The sequence below is a fragment of the Loxodonta africana genome, chromosome X, assembly GCF_030014295.1.
Source record: "Loxodonta africana isolate mLoxAfr1 chromosome X, mLoxAfr1.hap2, whole genome shotgun sequence".
NCBI classification, from domain to species: domain Eukaryota; kingdom Metazoa; phylum Chordata; class Mammalia; order Proboscidea; family Elephantidae; genus Loxodonta; species Loxodonta africana.
In genome coordinates, this window is record NC_087369.1 from 8,609,562 (window position 1) to 8,632,627 (window position 23,066).

At 43.7% G+C, this 23,066-nt stretch overlaps 1 protein-coding gene across 1 annotated transcript in view; it reads right to left on the reverse strand.

The window, feature by feature from the left end:
- The window catches only part of PNPLA4 (patatin like phospholipase domain containing 4), a 37,647-nt gene extending 23,262 nt beyond the window's left edge, over positions 1-14,385 (reverse strand). Inside the window, exon 1 of the mRNA XM_064277939.1 lies at positions 12,630-14,385. Within this exon, the coding sequence (XP_064134009.1) occupies positions 12,630-12,809 (180 nt within the window). The 5' untranslated portion in view covers positions 12,810-14,385. The remainder of the gene's footprint in view (positions 1-12,629) is intronic.
- Between the last annotated feature and the right edge of the window lie 8,681 nt (positions 14,386-23,066).

Genomic DNA, 23,066 nt, shown 5'->3' on the forward strand with positions numbered 1-23,066 from the left:
TTAGAGACGGAGAACGAACTAATACGGGGAAGCAGCGATTGTTTCCAGAGCCTGGAGCCAGCGTACCAGTCAGGTACGGCACAAGCACAGAGACCTGCTCCACCCCCCTGAACTAACCCCGGGAGGGGGACCAGCCGGTTCCACGGGCGGCGTGGGACGCAGCCGGTAGGAGAAGTCCCCGGGAGGCAGTGATTGGTCTTGGAGCAGAAAGAGCAGCATCCGAGCCGGGGAATCGTCCCGCAGGGATTTGGACTGGACGCAGGTACGCCATAAACACGGAGAGTTGCACCACCGCCCTGAACTAACCCCGGGAAGGGGACCAGCCGGGTCGCGTGGGCAGCGTGGGACGCAGCCGGTAGGAGAAGTCCCCGGGAGGCAGTGACTGATATTGGAGCGGGGAGAACAGCATCCCAGCTGGGACACTCGGTTACGCACAAGCACCGGGAGCTGCTCCACCCATCTGAACTAACCCCGGGAGGAGGCCCAACTGGTTATCGGGTGCGGCACAGCCACGCGGCTGGAGGGACGAGAAGTCCCCGGGAGGCAGCGACTGATTTTGGAGTCGAGAGTGCACCGTCCCAGTAGGGGAGCCTTGACGCTGGGCGTGGGGCTGGAAGCGGAGGATCTGACCATGACTCCAGCGGGCCAGACCCCCCGGGGGCAATCTCCACACAGCCAGCACACATAGGCGACACGCCCGCGGGAATCTCAGATATAATAGTCATTCCAAGCAAGACAAGCAACTCTGGCTATATTCTGAGGTGCTACTCTCCTATCTCTCTGTTCCCTCCCCCACCCTCCCCAGGCGGCTTCATTAACATCTGGATAGCCTGAGCCAGAGGGAGAACTCTGGTAGGGATCTGACTGCATTTTTTTTTTAGCAGATTTTCTGGAAAAACTAGTTTCCCAGTGATGGCTCGGAGACAACAATCCATATCAAACCACTTAAAGAAGCAGACCGTGACAGCTTCTCCAACCCCCCAAACAAAAGAATCAAAATCTTTCCCAAATGAAGATACAATCTTGGAATTATCAGATACAGAATATAAAAACTAATTTACAGAATGCTTAATGATATCACAAATGAAATTAGGATAACTGCAGAAAAAGCCAAGGAACACACTGATAAAACTGTTGAAGAACTCAAAAAGATTATTCAAGAACATACTGGAAAAATTAATAAGTTGCAAGAATCCATAGAGAGACAACATGTAGAAATCCAAAAGATTAACAATAACAGAATTAGACAACACACTAGGAAGTCAGAGGAGCAGACTCGAGCAATTAGAATGCAGACTGGGACATCTGGAGGACCAGGGAATGAACACCAACATAGCTGAAAAAAAATCAGATAAAAGAATTAAAAAAAATGAAGAAACCCTAAGAATTATGTGGGACTCTATCAAGAAGGATAACTTGCAGGTGATTGGAGTCCCAGAACAGGGAGGGGGGACAGAAAACGCAGAGAAAATAGTTGAAGAACTCCTGACAGAAAACTTCCCTGACATCATGAAAGATGAAAGGATATCTATCCAAGATGCTCATCGAACCCCATTTAAGATTGATACAAAAAGAAAAACACCAAGACGTATTATCATCAAACTCACCAAATCCAAAGATAAACAGAAAATTTTAAAAGCAGCCAGGGAGAAAAGAAAGGTTTCCTTCAAGGGAGAATCAATAAGAATATGTTCTGACTACTCAGCAGAAACCATGCAGGCAAGAAGGGAATGGGACGACATATACAGAACACTGAAGGAGAAAAACTGCCAGCCAAGGATCATATATCCAGCAAAACTCTCTCTGAAATATGAAGGCGAAATTAAGATATTTACAGACAAACACAAGTTTAGAGAATTTGCAAAAACCAAACCAAAGCTACAAGAAATACTAAAGGATATTGTTTGGTCAGAGAACCAATAATATCAGATATCAGCACAACACAAGTTCACAAAACAGATCGTCCTGATATCAACCCAAATAGGGAAATCACAAAAACAAACAAATTAAGATTAATTAAAAAAAAAAAATACACATAACAGGGAATCATGGAAGTCAATAGGTAAAAGATCACAATAATCAAAAAGAGGGACTAAATACAGGTGGCATTGAACTGCCATATGGAGAGTGATACAAGGCGATATAGAACAATACAAGTTAGGTTTTTACTTAGAAAAATAGGGGTAAATAATAAGGTAACCACAAAAAGGTATAACAACTCTATAACTCAAGATAAAAACCAAGAAAAACGTAACGACTCAACTAACATAAAGTCAAGCACTATGAAAATGAGGATCTCACAATTTACTAAGAAAAACGCCTCAGCACAAAAAAGTATGTGGAAAAATGAAATTGTCAACAACACCCATAAAAAGGCATCAAAATGACAGCACTAAAAACTTATTTATCTATAATTACCCTGAATGTAAATGGACTAAATGCACCAATAAAGAGACAGAGAGTCACAGACTGGATAAAGAAACACGATCCATCTATATGCTGCCTACAAGAGACACACCTTACACTTAGAGACACAAACAAACTAAAACTCAAAGGATGGAAAAAAGTATATCAAGCAAACAATAAGCAAAAAAGAAGAGGAGTAGCAATATTAATTTCTGACAAAATAGACTTTAGACTTAAATCCACCACAAAGGATAAAGAAGGACACTATATAATGATAAAAGGGACAATTGACCAGGAAGATATAACCATATTACATATTTACGCACCCAATGACAGGGCTGCAAGATACATAAATCAAATTTTAACAGAATTGAAAAGCGAGATAGATACCTCCACAATTATAGTAGGAGACTTCAACACACCACTTTCGGAGAAGGACAGGACATCCAGTAAGAAGCTCAACAGAGACACGGAAGACCTAATCACAACAATCAACCAACTTGACCTCATTGACTTATACAGAACTCTCCACCCAACTGCTGCAAAATATACTTTTTTTTCTAGCGCACATGGAACATTCTCTAGGATAGACCACATATTAGGTCATAAAACAAACCTTTGCAGAGTCCAAAACATTGAAATATTACAAAGCATCTTCTCAGACGACAAGGCAACAAAACTAGAGATCAATAACAGAACAACTAGGGAAAAGAAATCAAATACTTGGAAAATGAACAATACCCTGCTGAAAAAAGACTGGATTATAGAAGACATCAAGGAGGGAATAAGGAAATTCATAGAAAGCAACGAGAATGAAAATACTTCCTATCAAAACCTCTGGGACACAGCAAAAGCAGGGCTCAGAGGCCAATTTATATCAATAAATGCACACATACAAAAAGAAGAAAGAGCCAAAATCAGAGAACTGTCCCTACAACTTGAACAAATAGAAAGTGAGCAACAAAAGAATCCATCAGGCACCAGAAGAAAACAAATAATAAAAATCAGAGCTGAACTAAATGAATTAGAGAACAGAAAAACAATTGAAAGAATTAACAAGGCCAAAAGCTGGTTCTTTGAAAAAATTAACAAAATTGATAAACCATTGGCTAGACTGCCTAAAGAAATACAGGAAAGGAAACAAATAACCCGAATAAGAAATGAGAAGGACTACATGACAACAGAACCAAATAAAATTAAAAGAATCATTTCAGATTATTATGAAAAATTGTACTCTAACAAATTTGAAAACCTAGAAGAAATGGATGAATTCCTGGAAAAACACTACCTACCTAAACTAACACATTCAGAAGTAGAACAACTAAATAGACCCATAACAAAAAAAGAGATTGAAACGGTAATCAAAAAACTCCCAACAAAAAAAAGCCCTGGCCCGGACGGCTTCACTGCAGAGTTCTACCAAACTTTCAGAGAAGAGTTAACACCACTACTACTAAAGGTATTCCAAAGCATAGAAAATGACAGAATACTACCCAACTCATTCTATGAAGCCACCATCTCCCTGATACCAAAACCAGGTAAAGACATTACAAAAAAAGAAAATTATAGACCTATATCCCTCATGAACATTGATGCAAAAATCCTCAACAAAATTCTAGCCAATAGAATCCAACAACACATCAAAAAAATAATTCACCCTGATCAAGTGGGATTTATACCAGGTATGCAAGGCTGGTTTAATATCAGAAAAACCATTAATGTAATCCATCACATAAATAAAACAAAAGATAAAAACCACATGATCTTATCAATTGATGCAGAAAAGGCATTTGACAAAGTCCAATACCCATTCATGATAAAAACTCTTACCAAAACAGGAATTGAAGGAAAATTCCTCAACATAATAAAGGGCATCTATGCAAAGCCAACAGCCAATATCACTCTAAATGGAGAGAACCTGAAAGCATTTCCCTTGAGAACGGGAACCAGACAAGGATGCCCTTTATCACGGCTCTTATTCAACATCGTGTTGGAAGTCTTAGCCAGGGCAATTAGGCTAGACAAAGAAATAAAAGGTATCCGGATTGGCAAGGAAGAAGTAAAGTTATCACTATTTGCAGATGACATGATTATATACACAGAAAACCCTAAGGAATCCTCCAGAAAACTACTGAAACTAATAGAAGAGTTTGGCAGAGTCTCAGGTTATAAAATAAACATACAAAAATCACTTGGATTCCTCTACATCAACAAAAAGAACACCGAAGAGGAAATAACCAAATCAATACCATTCACAGTAGCCCCCAAGAAGATAAGATACTTAGGAATAAATCTTACCAAGGATGTAAAAGACCTATACAAAGAAAACTACAAAGCTCTACCACAAGAAATTCAAAAGGACATGCTTAAGTGGAAAAACATACCCTGCTCATGGATAGGAAGACTTAACATAGTAAAAATGTCTATTCTACCAAAAGCCATCTATACATTTAACGCACTTCCGATCCAAATTCCAATGTCATATTTTAAGGGGATAGAGAAACAAATCACCAATTTCATATGGAAGGGAAAGAAGCCCCGGATAAGCAAAGCACTACTGAAAAAGAAGAAGAAAGTGGGAGGCCTCACCTTACCTGACTTCAGAACCTATTATACAGCCACAGTAGTCAAAACAGCCTGGTATTGGTACAACAACAGACACATAGACCAATGGAACAGAATTGAGAAGCCAGACATAGATCCATCCACGTATGAGCAGCTGATATTTGACAAAGGACCAGTGTCAATTAACTGGGGAAAAGATAGCCTTTTTAACAAATGGTGCTGGCATAACTGGATATCCATTTGCAAAAAAATGAAACAGGACCCATACCTCACACCATGCACAAAAACTAACTCCAAGTGGATCAAAGACCTAAACATAAAGACTAAAATGATAAAGATCATGGAAGAAAAAATTGGGACAACCTTAGGAGCCCTAATACAAGGTATAAACAGAATACAACACATTACCAAAAATGATGAAAAGAAACCCGATAACTGGGAGCTCCTAAAAATCAAACACCTATGCTCATCTAAAGACTTCACCAAAAGAGTAAAAAGACCACCTACAGACTGGGAAAGAATTTTCAGCTATGACATCTCCGACCAGCACCTGATCTCTAAAATCTACATGATTCTGTCAAAACTCAACCACAAAAAGACAAACAACCCAATCAAGAAGTGGGCAAAGGAGATGAACACACATTTCACTAAAGAAGATATTCAGGCAGCCAACACATACATGAGAAAATGCTCTCGATCATTAGCCATTAGAGAAATGCAAATTAAAACTACGATGAGATTCCATCTCACACCAGCAAGGCTGGCATTAATCCAAAAAACACAAAATAATAAATGTTGGAGAGGCTGTGGAGAGATTGGAACTCTCATATACTGCTGGTGGGAATGTAAAATGGTACAACCACTTTGGAAATCTATCTGGCGTTATCTTAAACAGTTAGAAATAGAACTACCATACAACCCAGAAATCCCACTCCTAGGAATATATCCTAGAGATACAAGAGCCTTCATACAAACAGATATATGCACACCCATGTTTATTGCAGCTCTGTTTACAATAGCAAAAAGTTGGAAGCAACCAAGGTGTCCATCAACAGATGAATGGGTAAAGAAATTGTGGTATATTCACACAATGGAATACTACGCATCGATAAAGAACAGTGACGAATCTGTGAAACATTTCATAACATGGAGGAACCTGGAAGGCATTATGCTGAGCGAAATGAGTCAGAGGCAAAAGGACAAATATTGTATAAGACCACTATTATAAGATCTTGAGAAATAGTAAACCTGAGAAGAACACATACTTTTGTGGTTACGAGGGGGGGAGGGAGGGAGGGTGGGAGAGGGTTTTTTATTGATTAATCAGTAGATAAGAACTGCTTTAGGTGAAGGGAAAGACAACACTCAATACATGGAAGGTCAGCTCAATTGGACTGGACCAAAAGCAAAGAAGTTTCCGGGATAAAATGAATGCTTCAAAGGTTAGCGGAGCAAGCGCGGGGGTCTGGGGAACATGGTTTGCGGGGACTTCTAAGTCAATTGGCAAGATAATTCTATTATGAAATCATTCTGCATCCCACTTTGAAATGTGGCGTCTGGGGTCTTAAATGCTAACAAGCAGCCATCTAAGATGCAGCAATTGGTCTCAACCCACCTGGAGCAAAGGAAAATGAAGAACACCAAGCCCACACGGCAACTAAGAGCCCAAGAGACAGAAAGGGCCACATGAACCAGAGACCTACATCATCCTGAGACCAGAAGAACTAGTTGGTGCCCGGCCACAATCGATGACTGCCCTGACAGGGAGCACAACAGAGAACTCCTGAGGGAGCGGGAGATCAGTGGGATGCGGACCCCAAATTCTCATAAAAAGACCAAACTTAATGGTCTGACTGAGACTGGAGGAATCCCGGTGGCCATGCTCCCCAGAACTTCTGTTGACACAGGACAGGAACCATCCCCGAAGACAACTCATCAGAAATGAAAGGGACTGGTCAGCGGGTGGGAGAGAGACGCTGATGAAGAGTGAGCTATTTATATCAGGTGGACACTTGAGATTGTGTTGGCAACTCTTGTCTGGAGGGGGGATGGGAGGATAGAGAGAGAGGGAAGCAGGCAAAATTGTCAAGAAAGGAGAGACTGAAAGGGCTGACTCAAGAGGGGGAGAGCAAGTGGGAGTAGGGAGTGAGATGTATGTAAACTTATATGTGACAGACTGATTGGATTTGTAAATGTTCACTTGAAGCTTAATAAAAGTTATTAAAAAAAAAAAAAAATGGCATCCCAGTTCCAAAAGCCTTTGCTGATTGCACAGCATACCTGGACTCTCTCAACACAGCTGCAGACTTAGGGCTCCCCAGTCCTTCCCAGGTAAGTGCAGCCCCAGGTGACCCGGTCCTCACACCGTTCCGGCTATAGAGAGAGTGACTTCCTCACAGAAATCCTACCCCTGCTGTACGTGTACCCTCCCCAGGCGAGCTAAGTGGTCTCCCAATTCCTTTCTTCTTCTCAGGACATCTCAAATGGCCTTCCCCCGTGCCCGGAAAATCAGTGCTCATTCTACATTAGCACGCTCTTCGACAGATCACCCGACACGACGACCCTCCTCTCTCACTCCTTTTCCATGACCTCAGAGCGCTTTGTCTGTCGCTCTCTAATTGTTGCTGTTGTCAGCTGCCCTCAGGTGGGACTTCACTCACGGTGAACCCGCGCACAGCGGAACGAACGCTGCCCAGGCCTGCACCATCTCCCGATCAGTTCTGGGTCAGACCATTGTGATCCACTGGGTTTCCATGGACTGATTTTCAGATCACCAGGCCTTTCTTCCTAGTCCATCTTAGTCCGGAAGCTCTGCTGAAACGTGTTCAGCATCCTAGCAACACGCAAACCTCCACTGACAGAGGGGCGGTGGGTGCCCATGAGGTGCACTGGGCGGGAATGGAACCTGGGTCTCCCGCATGGGAGGTGAGAATTCTACCACTGAACCACCACGGCCCCCAGCTGTGCAAGAGCACTGATAGATAAGGACAGCACCACCAGAGGCAGCAATAGTAGAAGGGATGACAATGATTTATGTGACCGAGTCAGAGTCCTGGAGATTAGTCTCGGGCATTGGCATTCTGTAAAGTCCCCCCAAAACATGCTGAAAAACCCTTTGCCGTTGAGTTGATTCCAACTCGTAGCTACCCTATAGGACAGAGTAGAACTGCCTCATAGTTTCCAAGGCTGTCATCTTTATGGAAGCAGATTGCCACATTTTTCTCCCATGGAGCAGCTAATGGGTTCAAACCACCAATCTTTCGATTATGAGCTGGGCACTTAACCAATATACATACCAGTAGGGCTCCTCCTGAGGGCTATAAGAAGAGAGCAATTGCCTTGGGCCTTGGAAGCCCGCTGAGAAATCTGCCTCCATCCTGACTGAGCAGAGGGGTGGGGCTTGTGCAGGGGGATGAGATCATCACATCTCCCTTTGGGGAAAACTGCTACGAGGTGGACAGCCTGGAGATCGCTGGAGTGGACTTAGTTCACCATCCAGGAAGCCACTGCAGGCTTCGAGGTGAGACACGGTGCCAGCCTCCCAAATGTGCACTTCTAGGAAGCTAGGCTGCCTACTTAATAGTCACGGCAACGGGCTCGAACATACCAAAAGTCGTGAAGAAGGTGCAAGACTGTTGTACAAGAGGTCGCCGTGAGCTGGAGTTGACTTGATGGCAAACAACAAGACACTGCCCACTTATTCTCCTGTATTGATTTTAGTCACACACACACACAGACACACACACACAGACACACACACACACACAGCATACCACCACAGGGTATACTTACTAAGGAAGAGGAATGGACTTACGACTCTTTGCATTCCCCACTATGTCTTGCATCAAACCAAAAAAAAAAAAAAAAAAGCAAGCTCCTTGCCCTCTAGTGGATTCCAACTCATGGAGACCCCATGCGTTACACCGTAGAACTGCTCCCTAAGATTTTCGTGGGTAACTTTACGGAAGCAGGTCACCAGGCCTTTCTTCTGCAGTGCCACTGGGTGGGTTTGAACAGCCAAGGGCAAACCGCTATGCCACCCAGGGACCTGGTTTGTGACATCCAGGGACTGTCTAGCTCCATGCCTTGCAGACTGTGAGGCCTAAGCCAAAGCTTGCTGCAGCTTTCTACTCTTAGGTATCAGTGTCTAAATTTGCCTACCGCCTAAAATACACCTGGCATCAGGTGCTTCTCTTAATTATACACGCATAAGCCCAGGACTGGATTAATTGCTCCTGAATTTGTCACAACAATGAGAAGCTCCAGGAACTTACACCATCAGCGAGAACTGAGCTAAGTAGAAAAGAATTTGCTTAAAAAAAAAAGGAAAAGAAAAGCCATCCTACTAGTGAAGTATTGCATAGGCTACATAGAAAAGAAAAAAGTAACCCTGATTCCAATGGTTAAAAATTTGTTTTGAAAAATGAGAAATAAGGATGCCCTGGGTAAATAAGGAGGATGGGTGTGTACCTTCCAATGTGAGCTCCCAGAAAAGGTTTGCTCTCTCTCTAAAGCCAACACCATTCATTACACAATACAACCACATCATCAACTTACTGAACAATAAATAAAAACAGATCATTAGACTTGAAAATACAGGTATCTCACAGTAACCTATTTAGAGAAACCAGTCAATGTCTTCCTACCACAGAATTGTAGTGAACTAAGTGGGTATTTTTTTTAGGAAACCCTGGTGGCATAGTGGTTAAGTGCTACAGCTGCTAACCAAAAGATCGGCAGTTCAAATCCGCCAGACGCTCCTTGGAAACTCTATGGGGCAGTTCTACTCTGTCCTGTAGGGTTGGTATGCGTTGGAATCGACTTGATGGCACTGGGTTTGGTTTTTTTTTAAGTAGGTATATGTCACAGACTGAATTGTGTCCCCCTAGAATATGTCAACTTGGTTAGGCCATGATTCCCAGTATTGTGTGGTTGTCCTCCGTTTTGCAATTGTATTTTTATGTTAAAGAGGATTAGGGTGGGGCTGTAACCTCCTTACTAAGGTTATATCCCTGATCCAATGTAAACAGAGTTCCCTGAGGTGTAGCCTGCACCACCTTTTATCTCTCAAAAGGTAAAAGAAAGGGAAGCCAGCAGAAAGGGGGGACCTCATACCACCAAAGAAACACTGCTGGGAGCAGAGTATATCCTTTGGTCCCTGTGCTGAGAAGCTCCTTGTCCGGGGAAGATTGATGACATGAATCTTCCTCCAGAGCCGACAGAGAAAGAAAGCCTTCCCCTGGAGCTGAGACCCTGAATTTGGACTTCTAGCCTACTGGACTGTGAGGAAATAAATTTCTCTTTGTTAAAGCCATCCACTTGTGGTATTTCTGTTACGGCAGCACTAGATGACTAAGACAGTATATTATCACAGTAATTCCAAATCACACTTAATACATTTCTGAATTTGCAGAGGATTCGAAGCCATGTCTACCCAACTCCAAAACCTAGAATGTGTTCTACCTAAAGGAAAGACTGCACTAAACAGTATCCTAGGAACTCGAGAGCCCTACAGGCTGCCTCAAAAAAGGAAACCAATTGGTCTGCATTCACCTGGAGTAGTAGAAGAGAAAGGAGACCCAGGGAGGAGAAAGAAATGATCCACAGGTCTAACTGCCTCCATGAACCACCACCTCCTCTATCACGAGACCAGGAGAAACAGATGGTGCCTGGCTACCATTACTAAACGTTTTGATCAGGGACTCTGTGGATGGATCTTGATCAAAAGGAGAAAAACTGTAGCACAGAACTTCAAATTCTCATTGGAACCCAGACTTACTGGATACATTGAGTCTGGAGGAACCCCCGAATCTATTGCCTGGAAACAACTTTAAAGCCATGAACCAAAACTATCCCATGAAGTCATCTCTAAAACAACAGTTTAGCTCAATAAAGAACGTTTGCCTTGAGTACTGCACTTTTATAAAGAATCATCTATATGCACTCAAACTGACAACAGGAACTCTAAAGGACAGACTGGAATTTTAAGGGGTACAGAGTCTATGTCAATGGTGGTGAAACAATATGGGTGGAGATGGTGAGAATCGTGAGACGATGTAAAGAATGTAACCAGTGGCATCGATCTGTACGTGTAGAAATTGCTTTTGAATGGCTGTATATTTTGTTGTGTATATTTACACACACACACACACACACACACACAAAATCCCAGGGTGACTGAAAGGATTAACATGGGAAAGAACTGTCTGCAGTGCTAGGTTTACTCCAGTTTTAACGATGTCTATTTTTTTTATATAAAAATAAAACTTCCCCTCTCAAAAAAGTAAAGAAAAGAAAACCAAGTTCTAGAAAGAACTAGCCTGCAATTCAAAACCTATGATCCCTATGGTGGGGGGATTTGTTACAGCTTACCTATACTTTTCCTGACTTGGGTTCTCAGCCTGTGTAATCTCTAGAGTTTTTAATCACTTTTCTAGTTCGCTATAAACCACCATATAAATACCGGGGAAGTTCTTAGTTTGCTAGTCCTGCTGTAACACAATGACCACAATGGGGTGGCTTTGAAAAACTGAACTTTATTTTCTCACAGTTCTGGAGGCTAAAAGTCCAATCAGGTGTTGGTTGTGAGGATTCCTTCCTTGTGGGTAGCCTAGGGCTCTCCTTAGTTCCTTGGCCATTCTCACGAGGCTTGTCTGCCCCAGGATGTGCCTGCCTCTGGCTCTCATCTGCTCTTTTAATATCTCAGAAGGGATTAGATTTAAGACACATCCTACTCTGGCATGGTCTCATTAACATAACAAAAAACCCTATTTCCAACCAGCATTACATTGACAGGTAGAGTGGTTAGGATTGCAACACATATTTTGGGGACACACAAGGCAGTCCACAACAGGAAGAAGAGTGAATTTCTGAATAACTGACCTCAGGTATAGTTTCCCTTCCATATGCAGCTCACGAGAGATTTAAGGGCAAGATTTTGATGTGTACAATTTTGCGGTTTTAAAATGATTTAATTTCATTCCTGGGACTGAATGGGTTAAACACTGATTATTTTATTACTATTCAGAACCACTGAAGTATGTAAGTAATTAGCAAATGCAACACTCACCACCTACAGAACTGTTCCTACTGCCACAGAATGCATAATCACTGTCTAGATAGCAGAAAACTGATTTTTAAAACTCTGACTGCATTAAATAAAATCACCAGATAAAGGCTTATTTTTATTACTTCCGGCTAAATTACTGAGAATTCAGAGTTTTTTTCTTAGGGTGAGAACAAAACAAGGAAAGAAATCTCATGCCTGAGTTTTTATTTATATCCCATTTGTAAATAGGAGTGAGGAGAGTTATCCATCACCTTTTCGAGGCCTTGAAAATAGTCCCTGTATTCTTCTCATGGTCATGTCAAGAAGAAATATCCTTGACAGAAGCAGAGCTGGAATCTTAAGACGAAATAAAAACTCAGGAGTCATATTTTATTTCCCTGTCTCACTGACACCCAAAATAATCTTCTTTTCCAAAATCAGAGCACGGCTCCCTAAGGATGAAATTTTGAAAGCAAAGTCTTAACCTTTTCTGTTTCCCAGGGACAGGGCTGCTGCTGGAGTTGCCAGATTCTGGCAGAGTTAACACTCAGCTTTGCAGCTGGGTCTTCATTTCTGGACGAGAAACATAGGCCAGCTACGACTTAATTACCTCTATTTTTCCTGGCGCTGTTAGCAGGACAGTGGCAACCAAGGATCCCGCAGAAGCCCCTGCAAAGACCTTGACATCCTTCAGGAGCTTTCTGCCGTGTGTGCAAAGGGCCGATGCTGCCCCCAAGTGGTAGATGCCCAGAAACCCACACGCTGCGAAGGATAAATTGATGGGCTTCATTCTACCTGCGAAACTGACAATACCAAAAACAAATACACATAAAAATGCTGTAAGTTGGTACACAACTGAAAGGTGGCTGGTACGAACCCACCGAGCCAGTCAGGGGGAAAAAGACTTAGCAACTTGTTCCGGTAGAGATTAAAAAAACAGTCATGAAAACCCTATGGGGCATTTCTACTCTGTCACCTGGGCCCAAATCGACTCCATGGCACACAACACCATTCCACATGCTTAGTTTTATGCCAGTCTTCCCTCCAAGGCTTTCTTTTAAGCACAGTAGTTTCAATTAAGGGCCCCTGGTAGCGCAGTGGCTAAGAACTTGGCTGCTAACCAAAAGGTAGGTGGTTTGAATCCATCAGCAGCTCCACGGGACAGAGATGTGGCAGTCGGCTTCCCTAAAGATTACTCCGTTGCCATGAAGTCCATTCCAACTTTTAGCGACCCTTTATAGGACAGAGTAGAACTGCCCCACAGGGTTTCCAAGGGACGCCTGGTGGATTTGAACTGCTCACCTTCATGGTTAGATGCGGTAGCTCTTAACCACTACAAGAGTTTCCTCTCTAAAGATTACAGACTTGGAAGCCCCATGGGGCAGTCTAAGTTCTATAGGGTTGGTATGAGTCAGAATCGACTCCACGGCAACAGGGTTGGGTTGTTTCCCCCCCCCCCAATTAATTCTAATTATACACCTGAATCTTTCAGGAACCACTCACTCTCTTATTCTTTTTCCTCTCTCACCTTGACCCAACATAGTTCTCTTAACTAAAAAAAAAAAAAAGGCTTTACAACATTTCATATTTGTTCACTACATACATTTTGCCACCCACTATTTAATTACTTGGCAAGATACAGATGTATAAATTCCAATTGGTAAGACATTTCGGTTTTTTTTTTTTTCTTGCTCTTAAAACAATTTTTTTTTTGCTCCTATTGTGGAAACGTGAAATTATTAGACTGCAGCAAATTGCAAGTGAACATCACATTTGCTCTTTGAAAGTGCAGCGATGAATTCCAAAGAGGTCCCTGCACCCATTTTCATTATGAATATCCATATTTTTAAAAAATGATGCTCACAATTATTCAATCAGGTATTAATTCTACATATATTATGCATACCATGACCAATAATAAATATATATATTCCTGAAACATATATAAAATGTATATTATTGTCAAAAGCTCAAGACAGACTGAGGTCATGACTGGCAAAGGCCATTAAGGCTCAAAGAGATGTCATGGGCACTACTTTATGTGTGCACCCAATCTCGGATGGCCCGGTTTGACCGCCTGCATGAAACCCCGCCATCACGGCGCTGCCCATCGGAAGCCCCCAGGATTCGCTTTGGGCGCTCAAGGGCACAGACTCGGTGACCTTCAGGTTCCCCTAAAACTACTGTTCCCACTGCACCCAGCCGGGCCCTGCGGCGGAGGGAAGGCCCAGCCACCGCAGAGTGAGAATCGGGGTCCCCGCTCCGCAAAGCTGGAGCCCCAGTTTTGATTTCATTTTTGTTGATGGGGGTTTGGGGGTCGGGGCGGTCAGCGTCCCCGCGGCCCGGGGCCCCCACGCGCAGGCCCAATGCCAGCTGGCGGCCTGAAGGAGGCGAGGCTGGGGTCGCCACCGCCTCCAGGCAGCCCACCCGGACCGCCCGCCCCCGAAGCAGCCTCGGGGGTGCAGAGTCCGCCCGTCGCCCGGCCCCTGCGCTCGGTCCTACCAATGCAAGCCTGCAGCACCTCCGTGTAAAACCGCCCCTTACTCGGAAGGCGGGGCCGGGCCGTCATTCAACGCGGCTCCGCCTATCAGCGCCCGGCCAAGCTGGACGCGTGCCCGCCCCGGAACTTCCTGCGGAAGAGGTCGGGGGCCTGCCTGCCCGCGCGGCCCGTGACGTCACCGGGCCGACGCGAGCGTCTGCTTCGGCCCCGCCTCCTCCATTTAACTTACTGGGCTAAAGATGGCGGCGCCCGCTCGGCCGCTCGAAGCCGGAATTTCGGCTGTGGGCAAGGGACAAAGTTTTCTCATGTCGTGCTATTAGGCGATATCTAGGGGCGCTCTCTCGTCTCCGGAAGCCTTTCAATGCGGCCTCCGTGCCGGCCCTTAGGTGTGAGCCAGCTGCCCTGAATGACTCATTTGTGCACAGGAAGTGCTTGTCCCGCCTCGGGTCGGTCTCCCGGAAGCAGTTCCTCTCCGTCTCTGCCCCCGTGCCCTGCGGGGCGGTCCAAAGGCCCAGCTGGGCGGGATCAACGCTGCCTGCAGGTTGTCAAGGGCTACGTTTAGTTTCTCGCTGCGCGGTTGTTGCTATGGTTTGAGTATGGCATCGGACAGTGTTCGTTCACATCCTCCATTTGCCTTAGGCTGTGTGATCTTGGGAAGGTTTCACAACCTCTCTGACCAATGGATGGTCAAGTCCGAGTCCGCGCTAGATCGTGAAGCTCGTGCCACATAGTGGACCTGCTGTGCCGTCGGTGGCACCACTGGCCCTGGTCATACCTGAGAAGCAGCTTTAAGTGGTGGCCAAACTGGCCGACATCCTTACCTAGGTTTATTTACAGGACTCAGCCCGTTCTTTTTCTCCCTGAAGAATATCTCCGTTGTCTGACCCTAATAACCGAGCCCGAAAGAATCCTAGACTTCCCAGGTGAAGGTTCACCGGGTCCCCTTGTTTAAGATCAGAGATTGACTGTCACTGCAGCTTCAGAAGACAATTGGGAAATGGCAGTGTCTGCCTTAAGCAAAACAGGGAAGAGGGCTGATCACCCCAAATCGCTTGTACCTCAGGCTTTTTGTCTTCCTCCTTTTGCACTGAGAGACACCTGACCTCTGGCTTGCAACACGTTTTGTAAGCAAGAGTCCTTGATGTCATGATATTTTTAATTCTCGTAAATTATTTGAGACAGCTAATCCTGAAAACACCCGAATGCCTTAGCATCGCGTAACTACAGGACCCTATGAATTTTTTACTATCGTCAGGGTTTAGTGAAGGGAAGGTGAAGTGTATTCTCCTTCTTCCGCCTTCAGCCTTCCACAGTCCTCTAAGTGTTTGCCACTGTGGCCCTCCAATCACTATCATCCTCCAGGAATCTTATTAGAAGGGAAGAATCTCAGACACCCTCCCAGATTTCCAGCATCCGAATCTGCATTTTAACAGAACCCCCACGGATTGCCATGCATATTCAGATGAGTGAGTTAGAACCTAATCACCTTGCTTTCCGGATTTAAGGTGTTGCTGTGGATTCAACATTTTAAGGAGAGACATTTGCAGAGCCTGAATCTGGGGTAGTGGTGGCAGAGTGGCTGCTTCCTATATTTGGGCACTGCCAGTAGGTTGACTGAGAAAACAGATGGAAACTGTATTTCTGGACAGCCTGGACAAACACCAACACTCTGGGATCCTTAGCTTAAAGGAAGGATAAACTCACGAGTTCCTGTCACACCTGGCCAGCCAACAGAGCTCTCCAAATGTAAGTCTCATAAGAAATGTGTCCCAAATGCTGTATAATTTGATCCTCAGAATTTTAAATTCTCTTCCCTGTTTCTCCTTCTTACCCCATACCATATTTACATCTAAGTAGTTTAAATGTTCAAAGGCAGTGGGTAGTTTAAATGTTCAGCTCTCAAAGTAAGGAAAAATACCAAGATCATTCACATTTATCTTTGTAACTTCAGCGCCAAGTGTAGCACTTGGCACATAGTATATGATGGCTAAATATTTGTTTCAGATATTGGATTTAACTTAGTTACTGTTGAGATCTGAGTAAGAGTAATTCAGTTGCCTTTAAGAACGTTTCTCAGTAATGAATGTGCTTATTTTTGCTTTTCTATTTTCCTTAGTAATTTAGCTTTGAGCTGATTCATTTACTCAGCCATTTATCAAGCATTTATTAAGCATCCGTTATGTGGAATCGACTCGACGGCACTGGGTTTTTTGGGTTATGTGGCAAGCACTGTGCTGGCACAGGGCATCTGAAGTTGAAAGTAATTCAGCTCCTGGTCAGCAGGACGTCAGGTGGGAGGCAGACATCCGGTGCATAATGACAGAACTGCTAATGGCAGCATGCTCATTCAACAAGGTGCTCTGTCTGTGCACACACAGCTGGAGAGCTGAAGCCCCTAGCTCCGGGAGGTGCCTACAGTAACAAGCGCCTGGCACATCAACAGGTGCCCAAGCCTGGTGGCTCCTGTCCCTGCTCCGGGGTTCCTCCTGCAAGGTTTCAGCACGTCTTTCCATGAAGAGGGAGAAAGGAGCGTAGATAAAGGCTGTTTGCCGCACCTCTGGCCCAAGTCAGAATCTTATCTCAAACTCTTTGAGTCTAATCTCTCCCTAGACTCTACTATCTATGTACTGTTATTTTATTTTCCTGTTATGGCATCTTAATACCTGTCAGTACCTCTGTCCAGCAGGTCATCCTTGCCTCTGCAGCCCACTGAGGCTCCCTCTCACTTTCTAACACCTCATCCTTGTCATCTCCTCCCAGGGGCTTGCACTGACTAACTGTAGAGATTGGATGCTTGCTCTTTAATCTCAGGGGAATGTGGCCACCCTGCTGGGGCATAAAGCGCCACTCTTTCCATGGGATGCCAAGTAATAACTCATGGTAACATGCCCTCTGTGCCTACTTTAAACAATCCCTTGCCTTGAGACCATGATAAAGTTCAGAGAGAAGGATTTTTGGATTCATGGGGTAGATCTTCCCATTTTAAACCACAGGGGAGAAGCTGCAACGGTTCCCATTGCTCACGGTCTCTGAGGATGAAGCATGGGGCTGCAACAATGAGCTCAAACATAGCAACGATCTTGAGGATGGTGCAGGACTGGGCAGTATCTCGTTCTGTTGTATGTAGGGTCACTATGAGTCAGAACTGACTCGATGGCACCTAACAGCAACAATGTGTGTGTATACACATATATGTAAATATATTTTTCTTTAATATTGAGGCTACTCAAGTGTTTAATTACATTTATCATATAAATCACTTGATCCTGAATTCTCATGAGATTTTTGACTGAACAGAACACAATTCATTTTGGAAAGCCAATGAGGTAAAGAAGGGAATATCAAAAGTAAGAAAGCTTCTGGTTTAATAACATTTGAAAATAAAAAAAAAGGAAATCCTTGAGAAATATAGTTTGCTTATGATTTGATACATCTGCCAAACCAAACCAAACCCATTGCCATCGAGTGGATTCTGACTCATAGCGACCCTACAGGACAGAGTGGAGCTGCCCCCTAGGGTTTCCAAGGCTGTAATCTTTACAGAGAGCCCCTGGTGGTTTAGTGGTTAAGCAAAAGGCTGGCAGTTCAAACTCACCAGCAGTTGCTGGGGAAAGAGATGTGGCAGTCTTCTTCTGTAAAGATTTACAGCCTTGGGAACCCAATGGGGTAGTTTTACTCTGTCCTGGAGGGTTGCTATGAATTAGAATCAACTGGACGGCAGTGGGTTTGGTTTTTTGTTTTAGAAGTCTGCTTGTCCCAAAACAGCCCACCTACCTACGCACAAACTTTTTAAAAAAGCCCAGTGAAAGCAATTTGTATTCTCTGCCTTCAATGCCATTTGTACTTTGTTGCAAAACACTATACCTTTGATGTGGCCACTCCTAGTTTGTTCAGAAGAACGGAATAGTCCTTCTTGTTGCCCTTCAAGTAACTTTCTTCCATTGCAGACGATTACTGGGGACATAACATCCATGTCAAATCAGTGGTATTGTGGGTGATGAATAGATGGACAGCTTCAGTGCCTTATGCGTCATCAAATGTACCCCACCTTAATTTAGACTGCGGGGTCTAATCGTGACCCATGCTGTTATGGAAAGACACCTCCGAATTGCCAAAACATTCAAGTATGCAATCCCCTCATTTCAAAGGGACAAAATCAGGATTTCAGTCTGTTTTGTCTTTGGCAAGTTGCCTCCCTTTCCTAGAATCCACTCCTAGTTACTGGAATCTTGGTAATGCTTTCTACACTTAGGGAACATCCATTAGAGGCCAGTACTTGACACACAGTCTCAGAGAATTTTTACAACAGCGATGAAAGGTCGACATTTATAATAGATAAGAAGTTAGAGTTAAAACCATTTTCCCAGGTCCATGCAGAGACAAAGAGGGTCCGCCGCGCGCTCTCTCTGATTCCAAAGCCTATACACACACCTACCTTCCCTATGCCTTTTCATAAATGAATTAATGTCGAAAATTGCATCCTTCTGCCACCGTGGGCCTCAGAACCTGGTTACTTCCTTCAGCTGTTTCTCTGCTCAGAATTTGTAAGTGGTGTTCATATTTGGATAATTTTAATTTTACCCAAAAATGGCAGCATCCCCTAAGAAATTTCATGTATGATTTTTTTAAAATTTATCTATAGCTGTTAGAGAACTTGTTCACAGCTTTAAAAGAACAAAATCAAGCAAGCCATGCAATTAATTACAGCCGCCCTTTCTCCATTTATCAATTACAACATTACTGTCTTTGATGATTCCTTTTCCTGGAAGCTCTGTCATAATGCCAGTTATTGTAAAAAGAAGGTAATTTCCATTTGGAGTGATATTACAAAAGGGCATCATGCTATTGACCAAGGTCTTAACTCCGAGTAAATCATATGCCTAGTTATTTGTCTTCATGCCTTTGCCCACTGAATAAACTTTATTGACTGTTAAATATGTGACAGGGACTGGGCTAGGCATTAAAAAAAAAAAAGATTCTTAAGATAAACTCTCTGCCTTTAGTTCACTGTTTCTTTCTTGATGGAAATTCCTTTCACATTTCTCTAGTTCCTAAAACTGGAGTTACCTTTTAAGGTTGAAATCAAACTTAAGAAAAACAAAACAAATCCAAACAAAAAAACGGTTGCTGTGGCGTTGGTTCTGACTCCTGGCGGCCCCATATGTGTCAGAGTGGCACTGTACTCCGTTTGGTTTTCAGTGGCTGATTTTTCAGAAGTAGGTCACCAGGCCTTCTGAAGTACCTCTAGGTGGACTCGAACCTCCGACCTTTGGTTTAGCTGTGGGGCATGTTAACCTTTTGTACCACCGAGGGACTCCAAAACTTTACTCCCTCGATAAATTCTTTCTGGATACTTTCAACCATTTTTTGTCACACTTAACCACACCCTCCTCTTTGTTATCACACATAAGTCTGCTATAGCATTTATTACCTTTTGTCTTAGTAAGGAGCCTCGGTGGCACGGTGGTTAAGCGCTCAGCTGCGAGCGGAGAGGTTGACTGTTCCAAACTTCCCAGAGCCTGTTCAGGAGAAAGACCAGCTGATCCACTCCAGTAAAGATGAAACGCGTTGTCGTGGAGTCAATTCCGACTCATAGAGACCCTATAGGACAAAGCAGAACTGCTCTATAGGGTTTCCAAGGTGTAATCTTTACAGGAGCAGACTGCCACATCTTTCTCCCACGGAGCAGCGGCTGATGGGTTTGAACCCCTGACCTTTTGGTTAGCAGCCGGGTGCATAACCACTGCACCACCAGGGTTCTTTATGGTTAGTAGTGGGGTGTAAACTGTTTTTGCCACTAACTGGCATTTAGCCCACGTATAAAACAGGAATATTCTGATTGAGTCCTCCAGAGACGAGCCATTATTCCCCAAGCAAGTAAGAATACAACCGTGATGTTTGATGCATTAAAAAGTTAGTTGAAATATTAAATATGTTTAAAAAAAAAAACCATAAAAAGTATTTGGCATGAATGTTGTTCAACGTTGAATTAACATTGAGTTTGTTCTGCCTCTTGGCCTTTTGTGGGCTGTTTTGGACGTTGGAGATGGTACACAACTCTTGCTCACCACGTCAGTGTGAATAGACGTGAATGTTTGCCCGTGATAAATTTCCTTGTATGGCGCTGTGGGACTTAAGAGCTGTTCCAAGGATCTTACCTTACACACAGGGTCAGAGAAGTAGGTGGTAAGTAAACCCTTGTTTTTGACGGTAGTGACAATAACAATAACATTTCTTCCACCAAAAGCGTTTCGTAGAGCAGGAGGTGACCCCAAAGGTCTCTCCTTCATCATCTCTGGCTTCAAAGCACACCATCAGAAGGCATTTTGGAAAAAGATACAGTCACCATTTATTACAAGTTCACTAAAGTATCTCATCGTTTATTTTAAAACCACAAATAAATATGCCATTAAGACAGACTCTAAAACAGGTTCTTTAAAGCATGTTCGCCGAATTCCCTAAAATATACAGATGGTTTTTCTGTTTGGAAAACTACCAAAAGGACAGATAAAACAGGGAAGGAGTCGGAAATGGAAGTCACAGTGAAATTTTGAAAGCACCAATTTGACATGTAAAAGACTGGTATAATTTGAAGATCGATTATGACTCGAATTCTCAGAAAATTAGCGACAAAGTAGGAGGCTATTAGAATTATAATGTTATGGGAGAGTATTTGTTGAATATTATGCACTTAGACAGTTTTTCTCTGGGGAAAAAAAAGTTCCCAAGTTCTGATGAATGGGCCTAGATCCCAGTTATCCTTGATTGCCATCAAGTCGATTCCAACTCATGGCGACCCCATGTGTGTCAGGGTAGAATTTTCCCCATATGGTTTTCTGTGGCTGCAGCCTTTTGGAAGTAGATTGCCAGGCCCTGCTTCCAGGGTGACTCTGGGTGGGCTCAAACCGCTGACCTTTCAACTAGTAATCAAGCGTTTAACCATTTCTGCCACCCAGGGACTCCTTAAACCCCTAAAAAAAACAAAAAACCCTATAGGCAGATAAATATAAAATACTGAAAATGTAAAATTATTCTCTATTGATAAAAGAGATGAGAGTTCAAAGTTGTTCTGACAGCGTGCAGTGCTTTGGGGAAGGCCCTCTCCAGGCGTGCTGGCCTAACATCGGCCCCGTGTTTCTGAATTCCCACATGGAAGCCCAAGGACCCTAGCTCTATTGTTATTTTAAGCACCAGGTTTCTTTCCTGTATTTTATTCTCTCTCTCCTCACCTTAAGCAACACAAATGCTGTGCGTGTCCTTACTGGCCTTATTTTTTGAGTCGTTAGAGGAAGGAAATAATGCCAAATTTCCATTTGTCTTTATTTAACATGTACCTGCGTGGCACTTGTAACGGGCCTCTGCTAAGCACCTTGCTAATATTAACGCATTTAATGTCCCTAAGGATCCTACAGGGTAGGTAACTAGGGGCACTTGCATTTATTTTTAATTTTATTGTACCTTAGGTGAAACTTTACAGCTCAAGTTAGTTTCTTATTAAAAAAATTTATTCACATATTGTTTTGTGACATTGGTAGCAATCCCCAGAATGTGACAGCGTTCTCCCCCTTTCCACTGCCTACCAGCACCCTCTGCCTTCGGCTTCCTCATGAGGAAGGAAGGTCTGAAAGGAAAAGGAACAATGGCTTGCTCTTTCTTTCTATGCCGTTATTTTCAGTCTCAGTGGCTGGCCGACACAGGGAAGTAACAGGAGGAAGAAAGGATGTGACAGGGTTCCTTGGCTATTTGTGTGTCTTGGTACACCTTCGGCTTCTGCAGAGCGAACCGTTAGCACCACCGAGGGACCCTATTCTTAGTTACCTGGTGCTGCTATGAGAGAAATACCAAACGTGGGTGACTTTAAAGAACAGACATTTATTTTCTCACAGTTTAGGAGGCAAAAAGTCAGAATTCAGGGTGCCGGCTCTAGGAGAGGTTCCTTGTCTCTTTTCAGCTTCTGTTTCTTGGTTCCTTGGCGGCGCCCGTGTGGCATCTGTCTTTTCCCGGTTTGTGCTTGCTTACTCCTTGGCGATCTCCGTGTGGCATGTCTTTCCCCAGTTTGTGCTTGCTTACTCCTTGGCGATCTCCATGTGGCATCCATCTTTCCGCAGTTCGTGCTTACTTACTCCTGTGCCTAATCTGCTCTTCTGATAGCTCAGAAGTACCTAGGTTTATAATTGTTATATATTCTTGATAAATTTTCTGTCATGAAATAGGGGCCTGGAGTATAGTGGTTAAGCCGATTAAGTGATTAAGTTGATGCCGACTCATAGCGAACCTACAGGGCAGAGTAGAGCTGCCTCACAGGGTTTCCAAGGAGTGCCTGGTGGATTCAAACTGCCCATCTTTTGGTTAGCAGCTGGAGCTCTTAACCAGTATGTCACCAGGGTTTCCAGTGGTTAGGCATTCAGTTGTCAATCAAAAAGCCAGCAGTTGGAATCCATCACCTGCACCCTGGAAACCCTATGGGGCAGCTCGGCTGTGTCCTGTAGGGTCGCTATGAGGTGGAACTGACTCGATGGCAGTGGATGGGTGGATATCATGAAATAA